This window comes from Aspergillus steynii (genome assembly GCF_002849105.1).
Source record: "Aspergillus steynii IBT 23096 chromosome Unknown P170scaffold_3, whole genome shotgun sequence".
Lineage (NCBI taxonomy): Eukaryota > Fungi > Ascomycota > Eurotiomycetes > Eurotiales > Aspergillaceae > Aspergillus > Aspergillus steynii.
In genome coordinates this window covers 178,618-200,476 of record NW_020194400.1, presented here as the reverse complement: position 1 = coordinate 200,476, position 21,859 = coordinate 178,618, and the positions used below count along the sequence as shown (strand labels likewise).

At 21.9% G+C, this 21,859-nt stretch overlaps 2 protein-coding genes across 2 annotated transcripts; one reads left to right on the top strand and one right to left on the bottom strand.

The window, feature by feature from the left end:
- Window positions 1-10,116: 10,116 nt before the first annotated feature.
- On the bottom strand, window positions 10,117-12,367 carry P170DRAFT_356033 (uncharacterized protein; the record flags this gene model as incomplete). Its single annotated transcript, XM_024844125.1, has 2 exons — window positions 10,117-10,278; window positions 12,260-12,367. Coding segments are annotated over 2 exons (270 nt in total), but the record flags the coding sequence as incomplete, so codon positions are not given.
- Window positions 12,368-19,501: 7,134 nt separating this feature from the next.
- Window positions 19,502-19,672, top strand: P170DRAFT_356015 (uncharacterized protein; the record flags this gene model as incomplete). Its single annotated transcript, XM_024844120.1, has 1 exon — window positions 19,502-19,672. A coding segment is annotated over one exon (171 nt), but the record flags the coding sequence as incomplete, so codon positions are not given.
- Between the last annotated feature and the right edge of the window lie 2,187 nt (window positions 19,673-21,859).

The window sequence follows — 21,859 nt, the reverse complement described above, 5'->3', positions numbered from 1 at the left end:
TTAATTAATTCAAAGCAATAAGCAACTTTTTTAATATAATCTGCTTAATTAAACTAAATTGTTCGATTCTGCCGGTTTCGAATGACCTTTATATTTAGGAATTGGTGAATTTTACCTAAATCCTTTAGATTATATATCAAAAATAATTGATCTTTTAATTCGTTGATTTTTAATTAATAATTTCGATTATATAGTAAAATAATATTATCCACATAAATCATCAAAATTATATAATTATTTATAAATAGGCAGGGATCTTCAGGCACTAATTTTAGGCCTAATTTTTTCAGAGTATTCCCTATTTCTTGTTGCTATAATAATAGAGATCGGTGTAATCTATATAAAGCTTGTTTTAGCTTAAAAACCTTATTTCATTAACCGAGTCCGGGAGGCGGTGAAACATAAATTAATTTATTTAATTTATTATTTAGAAAAACATTTATTATATCCTATTAAATTGTTTTAAGGTCAAAAGCAGTAATTAAGGCTATAATAGTCTTAAATATTTGCGTGGCTAGGATAATAGCCCTAGAATCAAGATCATTAATTGGTTAAAGGTCTCCACGGACATATATTTTTGCTTTAAATTTTAATAATTAACCTTAATCAGTAAACTTGTATTTCCATACCTATTTTAATAGTAAGATCTTTTAAATTAAATTATCTGTTTTAGGGATGGCTTCCTAGGTGTTTATTTTTATTAATTGATTATATTCAATTTTGCATGTATTTAGCCATTTATCATGAAAGGGCGAATTTATTATTTTATTCTAATTAGTTAGCTCAATAGGCAAATTATTTCGATGTAATTTATTATTGCTAATTTGAGCCATAGAGAATACATGATTTAATGTAAAGTTTCGAGGCATTTTTAAAGGTCCTGGGTTAGGTGATTCTGATCTATTTTTTTTAGGGATAATAGCTTATAAAAATTGTCATAATCATCAAAATTAAATAGCGAATTATTAATAATGACTTCAGATGATTAAGAATATAGAGTAGGAGGTTGGTCTCCTAAAATCTTATTATTTTAAGTATTCAATTGAATTAAATTATTTTAATTATTTTAATTATTTAATTTAATAATTCGATTTTTATATTCAGATTAATAGTGAATAGGATTATATTCACTAAACAGTTCTGATTTATTTTATTCAGGTTTAAAATAAATATTATCAATAATTTCATCCTCAGTAAACCCTAATTTAGTGGTTTTAGGTAAATCAATCAAAATTAAAGAGATTAAATTATTAATTTTTTTAAGACTAAGTAGTTTAGGATTTTTTAACCTAATTAGATCTAGTTCAAATATTTAAACATTTTATTTATTTTTATAGACCTTTATTTTATCAAAGATGTAATCACGTGCCGAAATAACCTTATTTTGACCGGATATCTATATTTTCTATATATTTAGGGCAATATACCTTATTAAATAACTAATCAGAGCTCTCGGTTTAAGCTTACTAAGTCTAGAGATATTTAAAATCCTTGTATAAGCTTGGTAACTATACTGTTTTAGGTTAGAGAGGTTTAGCAATAATATTATATATAATAGAGGCTGATTAAGATATTTAAATAAGGTTTTATACAGGGTACTCCACTTTAGTAAATAAGTAGGGGTGCGATTTAATATATATATTACTATATTTAATAATTCTGGCCATAAATATAGCAGTAATCCTAAATTAATAAATAAAATCCGTATTTTTTGCGTGATTAAGGTACTTGAATATTCTGTAAATAGGTTTTACTTAGGTTATCTAATCAGGCTAGTACTGTAAATCATCTCTTTAGATCTCGTGTAATTATAAAAATAAGCTAGATTTTTATCTTAATCTGAATAAAATCGTTTAATAATCATATAATATTAATATTTAATAAATTAAATTATTTTAATGATTAAATTGCTTATATAATCTTTTAATAAAATTACTTTAGCTATATAAAACTTTAAATAAGGGTAATATATATAGCTAATATATTATTTTTAGTAGATTCCCTAATTTAAATAAATAAGGTCCTAATGAATAGTTTCGAATGATTTAGTTCCTAATTAAATCAGAATTCGAGAAATTTAATATTTTAATATTAATAATTAATAAATCAGGTAATAATCTTTAGTTTTAGTTGATTTATCATTAATTTTCATTCTATTTACTACTGAATTAAGGTGTTTTAGGGCTTCAGAGCTTGGGTGCCCTTATCTTGAATACCATAGTTCAGCTGTTCTATGGGAGATAACTGGTTTATTCGAATTTCTTGCTGAATAGGCCTCTAATTTATTTATTTCAATATTCGGTAGTGAATTCGGTAGTGAATTCGGTAGTGAATTCGGACAGTGAATATGATCATCTTTAGGAGTTAATTCAGGTGACCATTGGATATGATCATTAGTACTCTATTTAATTAAATGAATGCCTGCAATTTCGAGGACTTCATAAATCGGGCGGTGATTAGGGCTTTCTAGGCACATAGCCCTAGAATTAAGATAAATACCCGATTGCCTTGCCTTTGAGGTAGATAAAATATTAATATAAAATCATAGAATATAGGCGCAATAGCGTAATTTAAATATTATTTTATCTTTATAGGGGTTTGAAGGTTTTAAATTCACTGTTTTAAAATCTTTAATTAATGTTTGTGTATTCCTTATAGAGATCAATATAGATGATTTATAATAATCACTGAATAAGGATTGATTATTACAGATATGGGTATCTGCCGCAGTATCGAATACTTAATTAAGACTAGTGTGTTTTTTAATTAATTCTATTAAATTTAAAGCCATTATAATTAAATTAGTTTAAAATTTATTATTTTAATTTATTACTTAATTTATTAATTTCAAGCGATTTTTTGTGGCTTTAAGCGCTATATAAAATTTAGGATTCTTAAAAGTTCTATTAAATTGTTTAATAGCCTCAGGATTATATGACTAATTTTCTGGTTTCTTTAAAGAATTATTAATATAAAAATATTAGTTAAATTTATAGTGGCCTCTATTAAGGTCTAATTAACAGGGGTAATTTTGTTCCTTTTTAGGAGTTCTAGGGTTAAACCTAGGGCTTAGGGTTTTTTCTAAGATATTTTTTTTAAAGGTTACCTGAGCGATTCGGCTGGGTTAGTTTAAGTATTTAAATATTAGGAATATCTTCACGTAATCTTTAAATCACTTAGTTATATTAAAAAATAATGGTATTTCATCACGTGATTTAATTTTATTATTCAATTTTTCGCTCTAATAATTTGTAAATGTTAAATAAAACCCATAAATAACTTTAATAAAGTCATATTAAACTTAGTGTAGATTATTCACTTTGCTTATTTTAAGCGATTTTGCTTTAGTATAGATATTTTCCTATAATAAAATATATAAATCAATTAAATATTTATTCTGCAGATTTTTAAGTATATAATATTGCTTAATAATATCGCGTTTTCTTGATTTATTGGTGGGAGCTAGTTTTGTTTAAAAGATCTGCAGCACGTGATATAGGGTTTCTTTATCAGATATTAAAACCCTATTGGCTAATAATATTAAGTTCTTAATCAGGAGTAGAATTAGGGCTAAGCCCTTATCTATATAATAATATTCTTGAAGCGCTAATTTATAATCACGTAGAAGGTCTTGATAAAGTGCTCGATTATTTTAGATTAAATTAATAATTAATCTAGTATTCTTATTAAGATTATATAGTTTCAGGTGACTAGGCCGTATAGGTTAATCAGGTATAGTCATGTGACTAAGATTAATGAATTCTTAAACATGTTTGCTTTTAGCAATTATTTTGATCGTGTTAAACTAGTATATCCAGTCATATAACTAGTTCAATTAAAAATTAAGCTTTATATCTATATTAGTAAGCTTAAATAATTAATAAAGTGATTCAAATTGTTTGACCTTTGTATCACCTTACTTTCACCTCACTTTCACCGTATAAATCAGTAGTAAAAGTGAAAGTTCAATAAAGTGAAGGTAAACTAGGTAAGTAGGGGTTAATTAAATCAGATAGGTAAATAATTTACTGCAATAGTGAATAGACAAGTAATTAATTAATTTGCGTGTGTGTGAATTTAATTAATAAATCAATAAAATAATTCAAATCAATCAAATACTTCAGATAGGTGAGATAAAAAACTTAAAGTAAGTACATAGGTTAAATAAATTAAATTAATGTAAATAGTAAATAGTTTACTGTAATAGTGAGTAATCAAATGATTAATTTATATGTAGGTTAAATTTAATCAAACAAACAAATAATTAATTTAGGTGTAGGTGTAAATTCAATTAAATGTATGTGAATTTAATCAGACAAATAAATGATTAATTCACGTGTATGCATAAATAGTAGGAACAAAGGGCTAGACCGGGCTCATAACTGTTAGATGAAATACTAATCTAGACTTATAACTATCAGATAGGGTAGGTAGGTCACGTGGGTTGAATAAAAATTTTAAATAACTAGATAGAATAAAAGAAATCAATCAGTCAGATAAAGTAAACAGTTCACCTGGACCACCTAGATCTGATAATAGACCAGAGGTCCTACTATTCACTATGCATGTAGATAGGTGAAATTGATTAATAAATAAATAAATTAATAAGTAAATTAAATAGATAAAATTAACTTGTCAAATTAAAACAGTAAAATCAACTTATTAAAAAGAATAAATTAATACAGGTCATTAACTGCATATTTATAAACAATAAAATCAGGGCTAATTCAATTTAGCCCTAAGCAAATATTATAAATATGAAATTATCAAATCCTTCTAGGCCTTTACCTGTAAATCATATCATTAATCTAGGCCTTTAAGATCAACTTTATAAATTATTATTAGATTAATATTTAATTATTTAAATAATTAAATAATCAGGATTTCATGATCAGAATAATTAGAATAATTAAGATTTAACACATAAATCATAATAAAATCATTTAAATAATATCAGAATGACCAGGATAGCAATATTTACTTTATAGCTTATAAAATAAATAAGCAAGACATTCTGGACCCTTTGTATTAATTATCTGAACAAAGCCATTAATCACAGTAGTTAAAATAAACTTTTAATTTCCTAAATAAGAAATTTATTGACTTATGTTTTCTGACTTTTATAGGATTCTAGCGACCGGTGATTTCCCAAAAAAAAAGGTAAGCTAGTCTAAAATAGGAAATTCTTCAAAAATTTTTCTTTTTTATTTTCCGCTCATATTAAGCTCAGTTTCACCTCACTTTTCCCATACAATTTAGTGGTGGAAGTGAGAGTTCAATGAAGTGACAGTAAAGTTATAGTAAATTTTGAATAATTTCGGTTGTGGGGTTAGATCAGGTGATTCTGATGAATCAGGTGATGTCAGGTGACCCCATTTGACAATCTTTAATTCTTATAAAGTTATATAATTTTTATTGTTCTAATATTTACTTTATTACTGTTACCCGGTACTGGCTATTATGTAAGATAATTAAAGATATATAGATTCTAATATTAATAATTATAGGGTGTTTTAATTTAAACTTAATTAAAGAAAATATCTTACCCTAAAAAAATTAGTTTTTTTTATAATTAAATTATAATAAGATTCCGTACATAAATAATTATTTAATTATTAATAATTTTTAATAATATCTTATTACTCTCCTTCTTATTAAAGTTTTTATAAAGAGCATAAAAGATTTTTAAAAGTTTATTAAAGTTATATTTTATATTTATAATAATATATTTTAAATAGTTTTTAATATTCTAGCAGTAAATACCTGCTTAAAAAAATTTTTATAGTTAATTTATAAGCTTTTTATTTAGTTAATACTAATAAAGATTACCGGGCTACTTTATAACTAGTAAGTATATATTAAGAACTAGTATACTAAAAAACTAGTCTTTTAATTAATACTATATTTTATTATCCTGTATAATATTAGCCTATTTATTTTTTTTTAGGGGTTTTCTTCTGTTTAGTAAGTATTATAGTCTGTAAATAATAATTAAAGTTAAAACTAATTAGACCACGGTTTAATTAACTAGGTAAAGGAATAAAAAATTCAGATAAAAGTTAAAAAAAATTAAAAATAAATAATAAATTTAATTAAGTATAATTAAACTATAATCTAATTACTATTTACCAGGGTGGAAAGGGGGAAAGGGGGATATTTTTATAAATAGTAGCTTTTATAAAAAACTTTTATAAAAAAGGCTATTTACAAAAGATAGGGATAATAAAGAAAAAAGATTAAATAATATTATAATTTAATTAATTAATAATATTTTTAGTAAACTTTAGTCGGCTAGCAACTAGAAATAGTTATTAGTATAATAAAATAAAGGATTTTATTTTAATTATTTATATAAATTATTAGTAGTAAATAATACTATTTTTCTAATATTAATAAAAGTATATAATTAATTAAGCAGGATTATATAATAATCTATGGCCTGTTATATCTCTTAGTATAATAAAATAAAATCTTTAATAAGAAAGACTAAATTAGTATTAAAGAATAAAAATAAGATAATTTAAATAATAAAATAATTAAATTATAATTTAATTACTTATTAGCTTGCTTTCTTAGTTCTTTATAAAGTAATAAGTTATTTTATATATATTAAAGGGTTGAATAAGGGGTTCGCTAGGATACTAATTAAGAAATATTTATAAGATATATATATGTTAAATATATATTATAATAATATTTAGTATAATTAGTCGATCTCGCTAATTATAGAAAAAATTATAGTTTTTATTATAAAAATAAATAATTTAATATAAAATATATTATATATTTTATTTTTATTTCTAAAAATCTACTAAAATAAATTATAATACATAACTTTTTTTAATTAGTTAGGCGATAAGTCTATATCTAAAAACAAATTTATAATTTATATTAAATCTGTACTAAAGTCACACTAAATTTAACTATAGTTAGTTTAATATTATAAAAATCTTGCTATACATACTAAAATAGGCTAGGCTGTGGATTTTTTAGCAAAAACCGCACCAAACCTGCCCCAACCCGCAATGGTTGCGGGTTCCTGATTTTGAGCCCGAAACCCGCTGCGGGCGGTCCCGAGATGGTCTTCCACCGCCCGAATCCGCACCGATGCCAACTCTATTTTAATTATTAGATTTAATTTTATTTATTAATTTTATTCGAAATTGTGTCCGGAGTCCGCCTTATTAAAAAATAATATTTATTATTAATTAGGTTTATTCTATAATATTTTTTTTTTAGTTCTACTGTCTTATATCTTATTTATATAGCTTTTTATTTGTTTAGAAGTACAATAGCGGAATTTATTTTTTTTAATTAAATATTAATATCTATAAGGCTATACCCAAGTTAAAAAGTAAAGCTAATTATAAATAATAGTCTCGAGCTCTTAAAGTCGCTCTATATTTAAAAAATAACTTTTATTAGGTTATTTTATAAGATATTATGTCCTAACTATAATACCCTAATACTTATCAGACTAATAATAATTTATTAATTATAGTTTTTGCTAAAGAGCTGAATATTAATACTGATATTATTATTAATATATAAATTATTACGCGAAAGAAAAAAATTAATAATTAAAATATTATTTTTTTTACTTACTAGAAATAAAAATTATTTTTATGTAATTAAAAGTTATTCTTAATTGTATCTCTTCTTTTTTTTATCCTTGATATTAGTCCTAATAGTTATATAAAAAAATAAAATAATATTTATAAGGTCTAAAAGACTCTAGAATAACTTTATTTTTAATAGTTAAATTAAAAATACTATTATTTTTATATTTAACTAGTTAATATGAAATACACCGAGTCCGCTAAATATAATATTTTTATTTAGAAATTTTATAATATTCTGGTAAAACTCAGGTTTATTAAGACTGTTAAACCATAGCTAGAATATATACTATTTTTAAAAATATTTGCTAAAGTCTCTGCCTTTTATATTTTACTTGCTTAAATTAAATTAAAATATAAATCCTCAGAAATTAACATAATAGTAATTTATATTAATTTTTTTAACTTTAAGATATCGCGAAAGTAAGTCTATATATTTGTTAATTAAGTAATTACTACTAATATATTAAAAGATAATAAAAAAATATTAATAAGAATAAAATAGGTCTTTAAAATTAAAAAAATTATAAATATAGTTATAAAGGCTGTAGCTGCGGTAGAGGTAACTTCTTATTTTTTATAAATAATAATTAATTAAATTAGCAGTCTGGGGGGGATAATAAGGACTATACTATAATTTAGTATAATTATTATAACTTTTTTAATAATTATCTTTTATTTAATTACTTTTTTAATCCTAAAAATATATTAAATAAAGATCACGATAAAAAAGAATATAAAAATTAAAATAAAGAAAAAGATAATTTTTCTGTTAATTTTATTTTATTTAATTTAAACTAATAATTTATAAATAACTTCTTTAATAATTCAAACAATAACTTAAACAGAAATCTCTTAATTAATATAGATTTAATATTTATAAATTATATTAATCTCTATATCTTATCGCTCGCTTACTCTAATTTTAATATGCCGTGTGATCCTATGCTTTTTATAATTAATTTAAATATTTCTGATTGTCAGATGGGGTAGGTAGGTCACGTGGGTTGAATAGAAATTTCAAATGGCTAGATAGAATAAAGGAAATCGATCAGTCATATGAAGTAAACAGTTCACCTGGACCACCTAGATCTGAAATAGATAGACCAGAGGTCCTACCATTCGTTATACATGTAGATGGGTGAAATTAATTAAATAAATAAACAAAACTTAATTAAATGAATTAAGTGGGTAAATTAACTTAATAAAAAGAATAAATTAATACAGGTTATTAACTGTATGTTTATAAATAATTAAATAAGGGCTAATTCAATCTGGCCTTAAGTAAATATTATAAATATAAAATTATTAAATCTTTTTAGGCCTTTACCTGTAAGTCATATTATTAATCTAAGCTTTTAAGATTAATCTTATAAATTATTATTAAATTAATATTTAATTATTTAAATAATTAAATAATTAAGATTTTATAATCAGAATAATTAGAATAATCAAGATTTAACACATAAATTATAATAAAATTATTTAAATAATATCAGAATAACCAGGGTAGTAATATTTATTTTATGACTTATAAAATAAATAAGCAAGATATTCTAGACTTTTTATATTAATTATCTAAATAAAACTATTAATTATAGTAGTTAAAATAAACTTTTGATTTCTTAGATAAGAAATTTATTAAATTATATTTTTTAACTTTTATAGGATTTTAGTGACTGGTGGTTTCCTAAATAAAAAGATAAGCTAATCTAAAATAAGAAATTCTTTAGAAATTTTTCTTTTTTATTTTCTGTTTATATTAAGCTTAGTTTCATCTCACTTTTCCCATACAATTTGGTGGTGGAAATAAAAGTTTAATAAAGTAAGAGTAAAGTTATAGTGAATTTTAAATAATTTTAGTTAAAAGACTAGATCAGATAATATTAGGTAATCTTATTTAACATACCTCTTTAGTTTAAATTAATAAAGGTATTAATTAAAACTGTAAATATTAAATAATTAATTATTATTTAATAAGATATTAAATATTAACTATATTTAGTTATTTAGTAAATTTCACATATTCCTGCTTAGTCAGGCGTTTAGTAAGGCTATTTATAATTATTTAATTAATAGGGACCTATTTTAATTTAATGGATTTCTTCTTAATTTCTTGCCTAACCTAGTGATTACTAATATTTATATATTTTAATTTAATTTTATAAATTAAATTAGGCTTAGTAAACAGGTTAATTATTTAATAATTATTATAATAAATATATAATTTCTTTTCAAGGTTAAACTCTATAGTAGTGAATAAGCGTTTTTATTATAGAAAATGCTTACTAGCCGTAATTAGGGCTAATAATTCTACTTTAGTAGTAAATAGGGTAATTGTTTTTTATTTTTTAGCTGATTAATTAATAGGTCTGCTAAATAAGCAGTATATAAAATCTTTAAATAACTTTCTTTATAATAAATCTACATAAGCTGCATTACTAGTTATTTTAAAAATTAGTAGTGATTTTAATTAATCTATTAAATTAAGACTATATTAAATTAAATTAAATCGGGTTCTATAGATAAATAAAATCAGATGATTTACTGTATTTATATAGTTTAAATAAGATTTAACTATATGTTTTATGAGGATTTCGTAATTTTTTATAATATCTAGCTTAAAGATAACTATAGGATAAAGAATTAAACTAATTTTCTTTTAATAATCCACATAATAGGGTTTAGTAAGCGGCTGCTTTATAGATTCGCTTAAATTACCAGATAGTAGGGGTATTTTAGGTAAATTCTGATTAGCTAATTTAAAGCAGTAAGTAACTTTTTTAATATAATCTGCTTAATTAAGCTAAATTATTCAATTCTACCGGTTTTGAATAACCTTTATATTTAGAAATTAGTGAATTTTACCTAAATCCTTTAGATTATATATTAAAAATAATTAATCTTTCAATTTGTTAATTTTCGATTAATAATTTTAATTATATAATAGAATAATATTATCTACATAGATTATTAAAATTATATAATTACTTATAAATAGACAGGGATCTTCAGGCACTAATTTTAGGCCTAATTTTTACAAAGTATTCCTTATTTTTTATTATTATAGTAATAGAGATCAGCATAGTCCATATAAAGCTCTTTTTAGCTTAAAAACCTGTCAATTGGGGTCATCTGACATCACCTGATGCATCAGAATCACCTGATTTCGCCCCACAACTGAAATTATTCAAAATTTACTACGACTTTACTCTCACTTTATTGAACTCTTACTTCCACCACTAAATTATATGGGAAAAGTGAGGTGAAACTGAGCTTAATATAAGCAGAAAATAAAAAAGAAAAATTTCTGAAGAATTTTCTATTTTAGACTAGCTTACCTTCCTATTTAGGAAACCACCGGTTGCTAGAATCCTATAAAAGCCAGAAAATATAATTTAATAAATTTCTTATCTAGGAAATTAAAAGTTTATTTTAACTATTATAATTAATGGCTTTGTTTAGATAATTAATATAAAAGGTCCAGAATATCTCGCCTATTTATTTTATAAGCTATAAAGTAAATATTATTACCCTAGTTATTCTGATATTATTTAAATAATTTTATTATGATTTATGTATTAAATCTTAATTATTTTAATTATTTTAATCATAAAATCTTGATTATTTAATTATTTAAATAATTAAATATTAATCTAATAATAATCTATAAAGTTAATTTTAAAAACCTAGATTAATAATATGACTCACAAGTAAAGGCCTAGAAGGATCTGATAATTTTATATTTATAATATTTACTTAGGGCTAGATTAAATTAGCCCTGATTTAATTATTTATAAATATACAATTAATAGCCTGTATTGATTTATTCTTTTTATCAAGTTAATTTACCCATTTAATTTATTTAATTAAATTTTATTTATTTATTTAATCAATTTCATCTATCTATATGTATAGCGAATAGTAGGACCTCTAGTCTATCTATTTCAGATCTAGGTAGTCCAGGTGAACTATTTACTTCATATAACTAATCGATTTTCTTTATTCTATCTAGCTATTTAAAATTTCTATTCAACCCACGTGATCTATCTACCCTATCTAATAATTATAAGCCCGGTCTAGCCCTTTATTCCTACTATTTATGCATACACATGAATTAATTATTTATCTATTTAATTAAATTTATATACATTTAATCGAATTCACACCTACACCTGAATTAATTATTTATTTATTTAATTAAATTTAACCCACACGTGAATTAATCATTTGATTACTTATTATTATAGTGAACTATTTACTATTTATGTTAATTTAATTTATTCAACCTATATATTTACTTTAAGTGTTTTATTTCACCCGTCTGAAGTGTTTGATTAATTTAAATTATTTTATTAATTTATTAATTAAATTTAAATACATGCGAATTAATTAATTACTTGTCTATTTATTATTATAGTGAATTATTTACCTATCTAATTTAATTAACCCCTACTTATTTAATTTACTTTTACTTTATTGAACTTTCACTTTTATTATTAATTTATATGGTGAAAGTGAGGTGAAAATAAGATAAAATAAAGGTTAAATAATTTAAATTATTTTATTAATTATTTAAGCTTACTAACATGGATATAAAGCTTAATTTTTAATTAAACCAGTCACATGACTAAATACACTGGTTTAATATAATTAAAATAATTACTAAAAGTAAACATGTTTAGGAATTTATTAATCCTAGTTATATAACTATGCTTAATTAACCTGTACAGCCTAGTTACCCGGAATTATGTAACCTTAATAAAAATGTTAGATTAATTATTAATTTAACTTAAAATAATTAAGCACTTTATTAAGACCTTTTACGCGATTATAAATTAATACTTCGAGAATACTGTTATATAGATAAGAGCTTAGCCCTAATTCTACTCTTAATTAAAAACTTAATATCATTAGCTAATAAGGTTTTAGTATCTAACAAAGAAATCCTATATCACGTGTTATAGATCTTTTAAATAAAACTAGCTCCTACTAATAAATTAAAAAAACGCGATATTATTAAGTAATATTATATGCTTAAAAATCTGCAAAATAAATATTTAATTAATTCATACATTATACTATAGGAAAACGTCTATACTAAAGTAAAATCACTTAAAATAAGTAAAGTAAATAATCTATACCGAGTTTAATATAACTTTATTAAAGCTATTTATAGGTCTTATTTAACATTTATAAATTATTAGAGCAAAAAATTAAATAATAAAATTAAATTATATAATAAAATATTATTATTCTTTAATATAACTAAATAATTTAAAGATTATAGGAAAATATTCCTAATATTTAAATACTTAAACTAACCCAGCCGAATTGCTCAGGTAACCTTTAAAGGAAATATCTTAAAAAATACTTTAAGTCTTAAATTTAATCCTAGAACTCTTAAAAAGAAATAAAACTACCCTTGTTAATCAGACTCTAATAAAAATAAATATAAATTTAATTAATATTTCTATATTAATAATTTATTAAAGAAACCAGAAAATTAGTCATGTGATCCTAAAACTATTTAATAATTTAATAAAGCCTCTAGGAACCCTAAATTTCGCGTAGTACTTAAAGCTACGAAAAATTACTTAAAATTAATAAATTAAGTAATAAATTAAAATAATAAATTTTTAATTAATTTAATTACAATAGCTTTAAATTTAATAAGACTAATTAAAAAACATACTAGTCCTAATTAGATATTTGATACTGCGGCAGATACCTATATCTATAATAATTAATCTCTATTCAGTGATTATTATAAATTACTTATATTAATCTCTATAGGGAATACACAGATATTAATTAAAAGTTTTAGAATAGTAAATTTAAAATCTTTAAACCCTTATAAAAATAAAATAATATTTAAATTATATTATTACGCCTATGTTCCATAATTTTATATTAATATTTTATTTGTTTTAAAAATAAAATAATTAAATATTTATCTTAATTCTAGGGCTATGTGCCTAGAAAGCCCTAATTACTATCTAATTTATAAAATCCTCGAAATTACAGGAATTTATTTAATTAAATAAAGTACTAATAATTATATTTAATAATCACCTAAATTAACTCCTAAAAATAATTATATTCACTATTTAAATTTATTACCGAATTTACTACCGAAGATTAAAGTAAATGAATTAGAGGCCTATTTAGTAAGAAATTTAAATAAACCAGTTATCTCTTATAAAATAGTTAAACTATGGTATTCAAGATTAAAGCACCTAAGCTCTAAAGCCCTAAAATATTTTAATTTAGCAGTTAATAGAGTAAAAATTAATAATAAATTAACTAAAACTAAAGATTATTGCCTAATTTATTAATTATTAATATTAAAACATCAAATTTCTCCAATTCCGATTCAATTAGGGACTAAACTATTCGAAACTATTTATTAAGACCTTATTTATTTAAATTAGGGAATCTACTAAAAATAATATATTAATTATATATATTACTCTTATTTAAAGTTTTATATAGCTAAGATAATTTTATTAAAAAATCATATGAGTAATTTAATCATTAAAATAATTTAATTTATTAAATATTAATATTATATAACTATTAAATAATTTTATTCAGATTAAAATAAAAATCTAGCTTATTTCTATAATTACATAAGATCTAAAGAAGTAATCTGTAATACTAGTCTAATTAGATAATCTGAGCAAAACCTATTTACAGAATATTTAGGTACTTTAATCACACAAAAAATACAGATTTTATTTATTAATTCAGGATTACTACCATATTTATGGCCAGAATCATTAAATATAGTAATATATATATTAAATTATATCCCTACTTATTTACTAAAGTAGAGTACCTCATATAAAACTTTAATTAAATATCTTAATTAGCCTTTATTATATATAATATCACTGCTAAACCTCTTTAACCTAAAATAATATAGTTGCTAAGCCTATACAAGGATTTTAAATATCCCTAAGCTTAATAAGCTAAAACTAAGAGCTCTGATTAGCTACCTGATAAGATATATTGCCCTAAATATATAGAGAATATAGATACCTAGTTAAAATAAGGTTATTTCAGCCTGTAATTATATCTTTAATAAAATAAAGGTCTATAAAGATGAACAAAATATTTAAATATTTAAATTAGATCTAATTAGGTTAGAAAACCCCGAACTGCTCAGTCTTAAAAAAATTAATGATTTAATTTTTTTAATTTTAATTGATTTACCTAAAACCACTGAATTAGGGTTTACCGAGAATAAAATAATTAATAATATTTATTTTAAACCTAAATAAAATAAATCAGAACTATTTAGTAAATATAATCCTATTCATTATAAAGATTAAACTAAACATAAAAATCAAATTATTAAATTAAACAATTAAAATAATCTAATTTAATTAAATACATAAAGTAATAAGATTTTAAAAGATTAATCTTTTATCCCGCATTCTTAATCACCTGAAGTTATTATTGATAATTTATTATTTAATTTTAATAATTATAATAATTTTTATAAACCATTATCCCTAAAAAAAAATAGATTAGAATCACCTAACCCAGGACCTTTAAAAATACCTCAAAATTTTGCATTAGCTTAAATTAGTAATAATAAATTATATCGAAATAATTTACCTATTAAGCTAATTAATTAAAATAAAATTATAAATTCGCCCTTTCATAATAAATAGCTAAATATATACAAAATTAAATATAATTAATTAACTAAAATAAACATCTGGGAAGCCATTCCTAAAATAGATAATTTAATTTAAAAGATCCTATTATTAAAATAGATATAAAAATACAAATTTACTAATTAAGGTTAATTATCAAAATTTAAAGTAAGAATATACGTTTATAGAGATCTTTAACTAATTAATAATCTTGATTCTAGGGCTATTACCCTAGCCACACAAATATTTAGGACTATTATAGCCCTAATTATTGCTTTTGATCTTAAAACAGCTTAATAGGATGTAGTAAATATATTCCTAAATAATAAATTAAATAAATTAATTTATGTTTTACCGCCTCCTGGATTCGGCCAATAAAATAAGGTTTTTAAGCTAAAAAGAGCTTTATACAGACTACACCAATCCCTATTATTATAGTAATAAAAAATAAGGAATACTTTACAAAAATTAGGCCTAAAATCAGTGCCTGAAGATCCCTGTCTATTTATAAATAATTATATAATTTTAATAATTTATATAGATAATATTATTTTATTATATAATTAAAATCATTAATTGAGAATTAACAAATTAAAAAATTAATTATTTTTAATATATAATCTAAAAGATTTAGGTAAAATTCACTAATTCCTAAATATAAAGGTCATTCGAAACCAGCAGAAGCAAACAATTTAGCTTAATTAAGCGGATTATATTAAAAAAGTTACTTACTACTTTAAATTAGCTAATCAGAATTTATCTAAAATGCCCCTATTATCTAGTAATTTAAGTAAATCTATAAGGCAACTGCTTACTAAACCCTATTACTTAGATTATTAAAAAAAAATTAGTTTAATTCTTTACCCTACGGTTATCTCTAGGCTAGATATTATAAAAAATTACAAAATTCTCGCAAAATATATAGCTAAACCTTATTCAAACCATATAAATATAGTAAATCACCTGATTTTATTTATTTATAAAACCTGATTTAATTTAATTCAATATAATCTTAATTTAATAAGTCAATTAAAATCACTGCCAATTTTTAAAATAGCTAGTAATACAGCTTATGTAGATTTATTATAAAAAAAGTTATCTAAAAGCTTTATATACTACCTATTTAGCAGACCTATTAATTAATTAGCTAGAAAACAAAAAACAATTACCCTATCTACTATTAAAGTAGAATTATTAGCCCTAATTACGGCTAGTAAGCATTTTCTATAATAAAAATATTTATTTACTATTATAGGGTTCAACCCTGAAGAAAAACTATATATTTATTATAATAATTATTAAATAATTAACCTACTTACTAAGCCTAATTTAATTTATAAAATAAAATTAAAATATGTAGATATTAGTAATTACTGGCTCAGGCAAAAAATTAAGAAGAAATCTATTAAATTAAAATAGGTCCCTATTAATCAAATAATTACAAACAGCCTTATTAAATATCTGACTAAGCAGGAACATGCAAAATTTACTAAATAACTGAATATAGTTAATATTTAACATCTGATTAAATAATAATTAATTATTTAATGTTTACAGTTTTAATTAATACCTTTATTAATTTAAACTAAAGGGATGTGTCAATTAGGGTTATCTAATATTACTTAATTTATTAGAATCACCTGATTTCACCCTATAACTAAAATTATTTAAAATTTACTATAACTTTACTCTTACTTTATTAAACTCTCACTTCTACTACCAAATTATATAGGAAAAGTAAGATGAAACTAAGCTTAACATAAGCAGAAAATAAAAAAGAAAAATTTTTAAAGAATTTTTTATTTTAAACTAGCTTATCTTTCTATTTAGGAAACCACCGGTTACTAGAATTCTATAAAAGCCAGAAAACATAATTTAATAAATTTCTTATCTAGAAAATTAAAAGTTTATTTTAACTATTATAATTAATAGCTTTATTCAGATAATTAATATAAAGGATCCAGAATATCTCGCCTATTTATTTTATAAGTTATAAAGTAAATATTACTACCCTAGTTATTCTGATATTATTTAAATAATTTTATTATAATTTATATGTTGAATCTTAATTATTCTAATTATTTTAATTATAAAATCTTAATCATTTAATTATTTAAATAATTAAATATTAATCTAATAATAATCTATAAGGTTAATCTTAAAGGCCTAGATTAATAATATAATTTATAAGTAAAGGCCTAAAAGAATCTAATAATTTTATATTTATAATATTTACTTAGGGCCAGATTAAATTAGCCCTAATTTAATTATTTATAAATATATAATTAATAATCTATATTAATTTATTCTTTTCATCAAGTTGATTTACCCACTTAATTTATTTAATTAAATTTTATTTATTTATTTAATCAATTTCACCCATCTATATGTATAGCGAATGGTAGGACCTCTGGTCTATCTATTTCAGATCTAGGTGGTCCAGGTGAACTGTTTACTTCATATGACTGATCGATTTCCTTTATTCTATCTAGCCATTTGAAATTTCTATTCAACCCACGTGACCTACCTACCCCATCTGACAAAACCTTATTTTGTTAACCAAATCCGGGAGGTAGTGAAACATGAATTAATTTATTTAATTTATTATTTAAAAATATATTTATTATATCCTATTAAGCTGTTTTAAGGTCAAAAACAGTAATTAGGGCTATAATAATCTTAAATATTCGCGTAGCTAGGATAATAGCCCTAGAGTCAAGATTATTAATTAGTTAAAGGTCTCCACGAATGTATATTCTTGCTTTAAATTTTAATAATTAACCTTAATTAGTAAATTTATATTTCTATACCTATTTCAATAGTAGGATCCTTTAAATTAGATTATCTATTTTAGGAATGGCTTTCTAAGTGTTTATTTTAGTTAATTAATTATATTTAATTTTAAATATATTTAGCCATTTATCACGAAAAAGCGAATTTATCATTTTATTCTAATTAGTTAGCTTAATAGGCAAATTATTTTAATGTAATTTATTATTATTAATTTAAGCTAATATAAAATTTTAAGGTATTTTTAAAGGTCCTAGGTCAGGTGGCTCTAACTTATTCTTTTTTAAAGATAATAGTTCATAAAAATTGTCATAATTATCAAAATTAAATAATAAATTATTAATAATGACTTCGGGTGATTAAGAATACAGGATAAGAGGTTAGTCTTCTAAAATCTTATTATTTTAAGTATTCGATTAAATTAAATTATTTTAATTATTTAATTTAATAATTTGATTTTCATGTTCGGATTTATAGTAAATAGGATTATATTTACTAGATAATTCTGATTTATCTTATTCGGGTTTAGAATAAATATCATCAATAATTTTATTCTTAGTGAACCCTAATTCAGTGGTTTCAGGTAAATTAATTAAAATTAAAAAGATTAAATCATTAATTTCTTCAAGACTAAGCGGTTCGGGGTTTTCTAACCTAATTAGGTCTAATTCAAATATTTAAATATTTTATTTATTTTTATAAACCTTTGTTTTATCAAAGATACAATTACATACTAAAATAACCTTATTTTAACTAGGTATCTATATTCTCCATATATTTAGGGCAACATACCCTATCAGATAACTAATCAGAATTCTTAGTTTAAGCTTACTAAGCCTAGGGATATTTAAAATCCTTATATAAGCTTGGTAACCATACTGTTTTAGGTTAGAGAGGTTTAGCTGTGGTATTATATATTGTTATGGGACTGCCCCCAGATATAAAAGCTCTGCCTAAGGCACCTCTTAGTGCCTAAGGCCTCACGGCCACTAGCACTAGTGTACTACATAATAAAAAGATTTATACAGACGTAAGGAATAGCTCTCCAGCTATTTCTTTTTATTTAAAGTATGTTTAGAACAGAAGCTTTTTCTTGTCCTATAATATTAGGAATAGCTTACTATAATAAAAGTCCTAGACAGAGCTTGACTAGGTGTATAAATAAAATAAAAAGGAATTAAAAGAAAACACTAGGAAATAATAATAGAATAAATAGAACCGGAAAAACTATGACTAACTATAATATTTATATTAATAAATAATAATACTTAACTCCTATTATAAGAGTTAATAAACTTTTATACAGAGATAGCGAGACAAAAGTTAAATTTTAAAAAATAATTAAATAAGCTATAAAATAGTAATATGACCCCTGTCTTAAATAATAAAAAAACTAAAAGCCTATTACTATGATTGTATAAGCTGTACCATAGATCTCGCGCCAGATATCCTGATGTGGAATTATTTAATAAAGAAGATAAATATAATTATAAATTATTTAAATTAAATATATATATAAAACTGGTTATTAATAGTGATTACTATTTATCGGGACTAGAACAGGTCTTCTATATTTATAGCAGATTACGCGGATAAATTATATAATAGATACTCCCCTGGGTAAAAGCCTAGAATTCTAAAGTAATTATATTAAATAAAATAATTATAATAATAGATAAAGTATTTAGGGACCCTGACATATAATAAAAAGCCTTAAATTAAGTAAATATAATAAAGTAAGGGAAAATAGAATTAGAAGAATTCTTAAATAATTTTAATAAGGCTTTATTATAAGCAGGAGGCTATAGCTGGTCAGATAAATAAAAAAAAGTTATACTAGATATTATTATTAACTAGGAATTTATTAAAAGGCTAGTCGGAATCTTCTAAGAGCTTATGTATAAAGATTATTATAATTAATTATATTAAGTAAACTATAATCTGGCCAGGATATTCTTCCTAACTAAAAAATATAAAACCCGAATTATCTTAATCTAATAAAAATCTAATCTAGAATTAATAGATTAAGTACCTACTTAAGTTATAGCAGTCTAATAAGAACAATATTTTCTATATATGAAGATTAACAGTACTTAAAGAGAAGTGTAATAAATATTACTTATTAAGCTATAGAGAAAACAGGAAGCTAATAACTGTCTCTACTATAGATAAAATAAATATTTTATCTAAAATTATTTCTTTAAGTTTGCTATATAACTAATAAGAATAGTAGTTGTAGTTATTACTTACTAAGAATAAAAAAAATAAGTTATTTTTTTAGATAGAAGTTTAGACTCGGGAAAAGAATAAGCTTAATATAAAGTTATATATATAGGCAGAAAATACCTGTTAAAATAAGAGAAGAATAGAACTATTTTAAATAGAAATATATAATCTTACTATTTTTTATAATAAAAATAATCTTTAATCTAACTATAATTACTTGTATGTTAGTTAACTTAGGATGCCTTATCTATAATATTATTAGTAAAATTTTTATATAAAAAAATAAACTAACTGTTATTAATATCTGTTTAAGGCTAGTAAAAAATATTTTAGATAATAAATTTATAATTTATTCTGTTATATAAATAAGGATAGATATTAGGTAATACTATAAAAAAGAAGCCTATTTTTATATAATACCTAATAACTTAGATTATAATCTGATCTTAGGTAAGAGTTAGCTAACCTATTATAATAAAGTTTTTAAACTTAGATAAAGACAGCTATTTTTCTATATAACTAGAATAAGGTTAAAAAATTTATTATATTTATAATATACAAAACTAGATATTTAACTAGTGTTTAGTTCTAAAATTAAGAAGTATATATATTAAAAGATTAAAAAAGGAACAGAAGTATTTATAGTTTTACTAGCTAATATTTAAAAGGCTTTATATCCTAAAAAAACTATTAATCTATATATATTACTCCTTAATTATTATAAGGACTTTTTATTATTATTCCGACCAGAGAACACAGAAAAACTATTATTATATAAAAGAAAAAAGATTAATTATAAGATTAAGCTTATATAATAGAATAAAAAAGAGCCAGAAGTTTCCTAAGGACCTTTATATAATATATTTTAAAAAAAACTAATAGTCCTTTATTCAGAACTTACTAAATTACTAAAAAAAAACTTTATTTAAGTAAGCTACTTATCCGCAGTAGCCCTAGTACTATTCATATAAAAGCTAGGGGGAGGACTTCAGTTTTATATAGATTATTAAGCCTTTAATATAATTATTAAGAAAGACTAATATCCCCTGCCTTTAATTTATAAAATGTTAAACTAGATTAGGAAAATAAAGTAGTTTACTAAATTAAATATTTTATTTACTTTTCATAAGATCCGTATCGCGGAAGGATAAAAATAGATAACTATATTTTATATATAATATAAATTATATAAATAGCTAGTAATATCTTTTAGGTTAGTAAACGCCCCTAGCATCTTTTAAAAATATATTAACTGGGCGCTCTGTGAATATCTTAATAAATTTTATTTAGCTTATATTAATAATATGCTTATATATATAAATAGCAGTCTTGAAAAGTATTATGAATATATATAAAAAATATTATAAAAATTTAAAGATGTGGGACTCTTCTTAGATATTTAAAAGTGCGAGTTTAAACAGAAAGAAACTTTTTATTTAGGATTTATTATATAAGTAAAAAAAGGGGTTAAGATAAATCTTAAAAAGATTAAAGTAATTATTTTATAAGAAAATCTTAAATTAATTAAAGGAGTCTAAAGCTTTTTAGGATTTATAA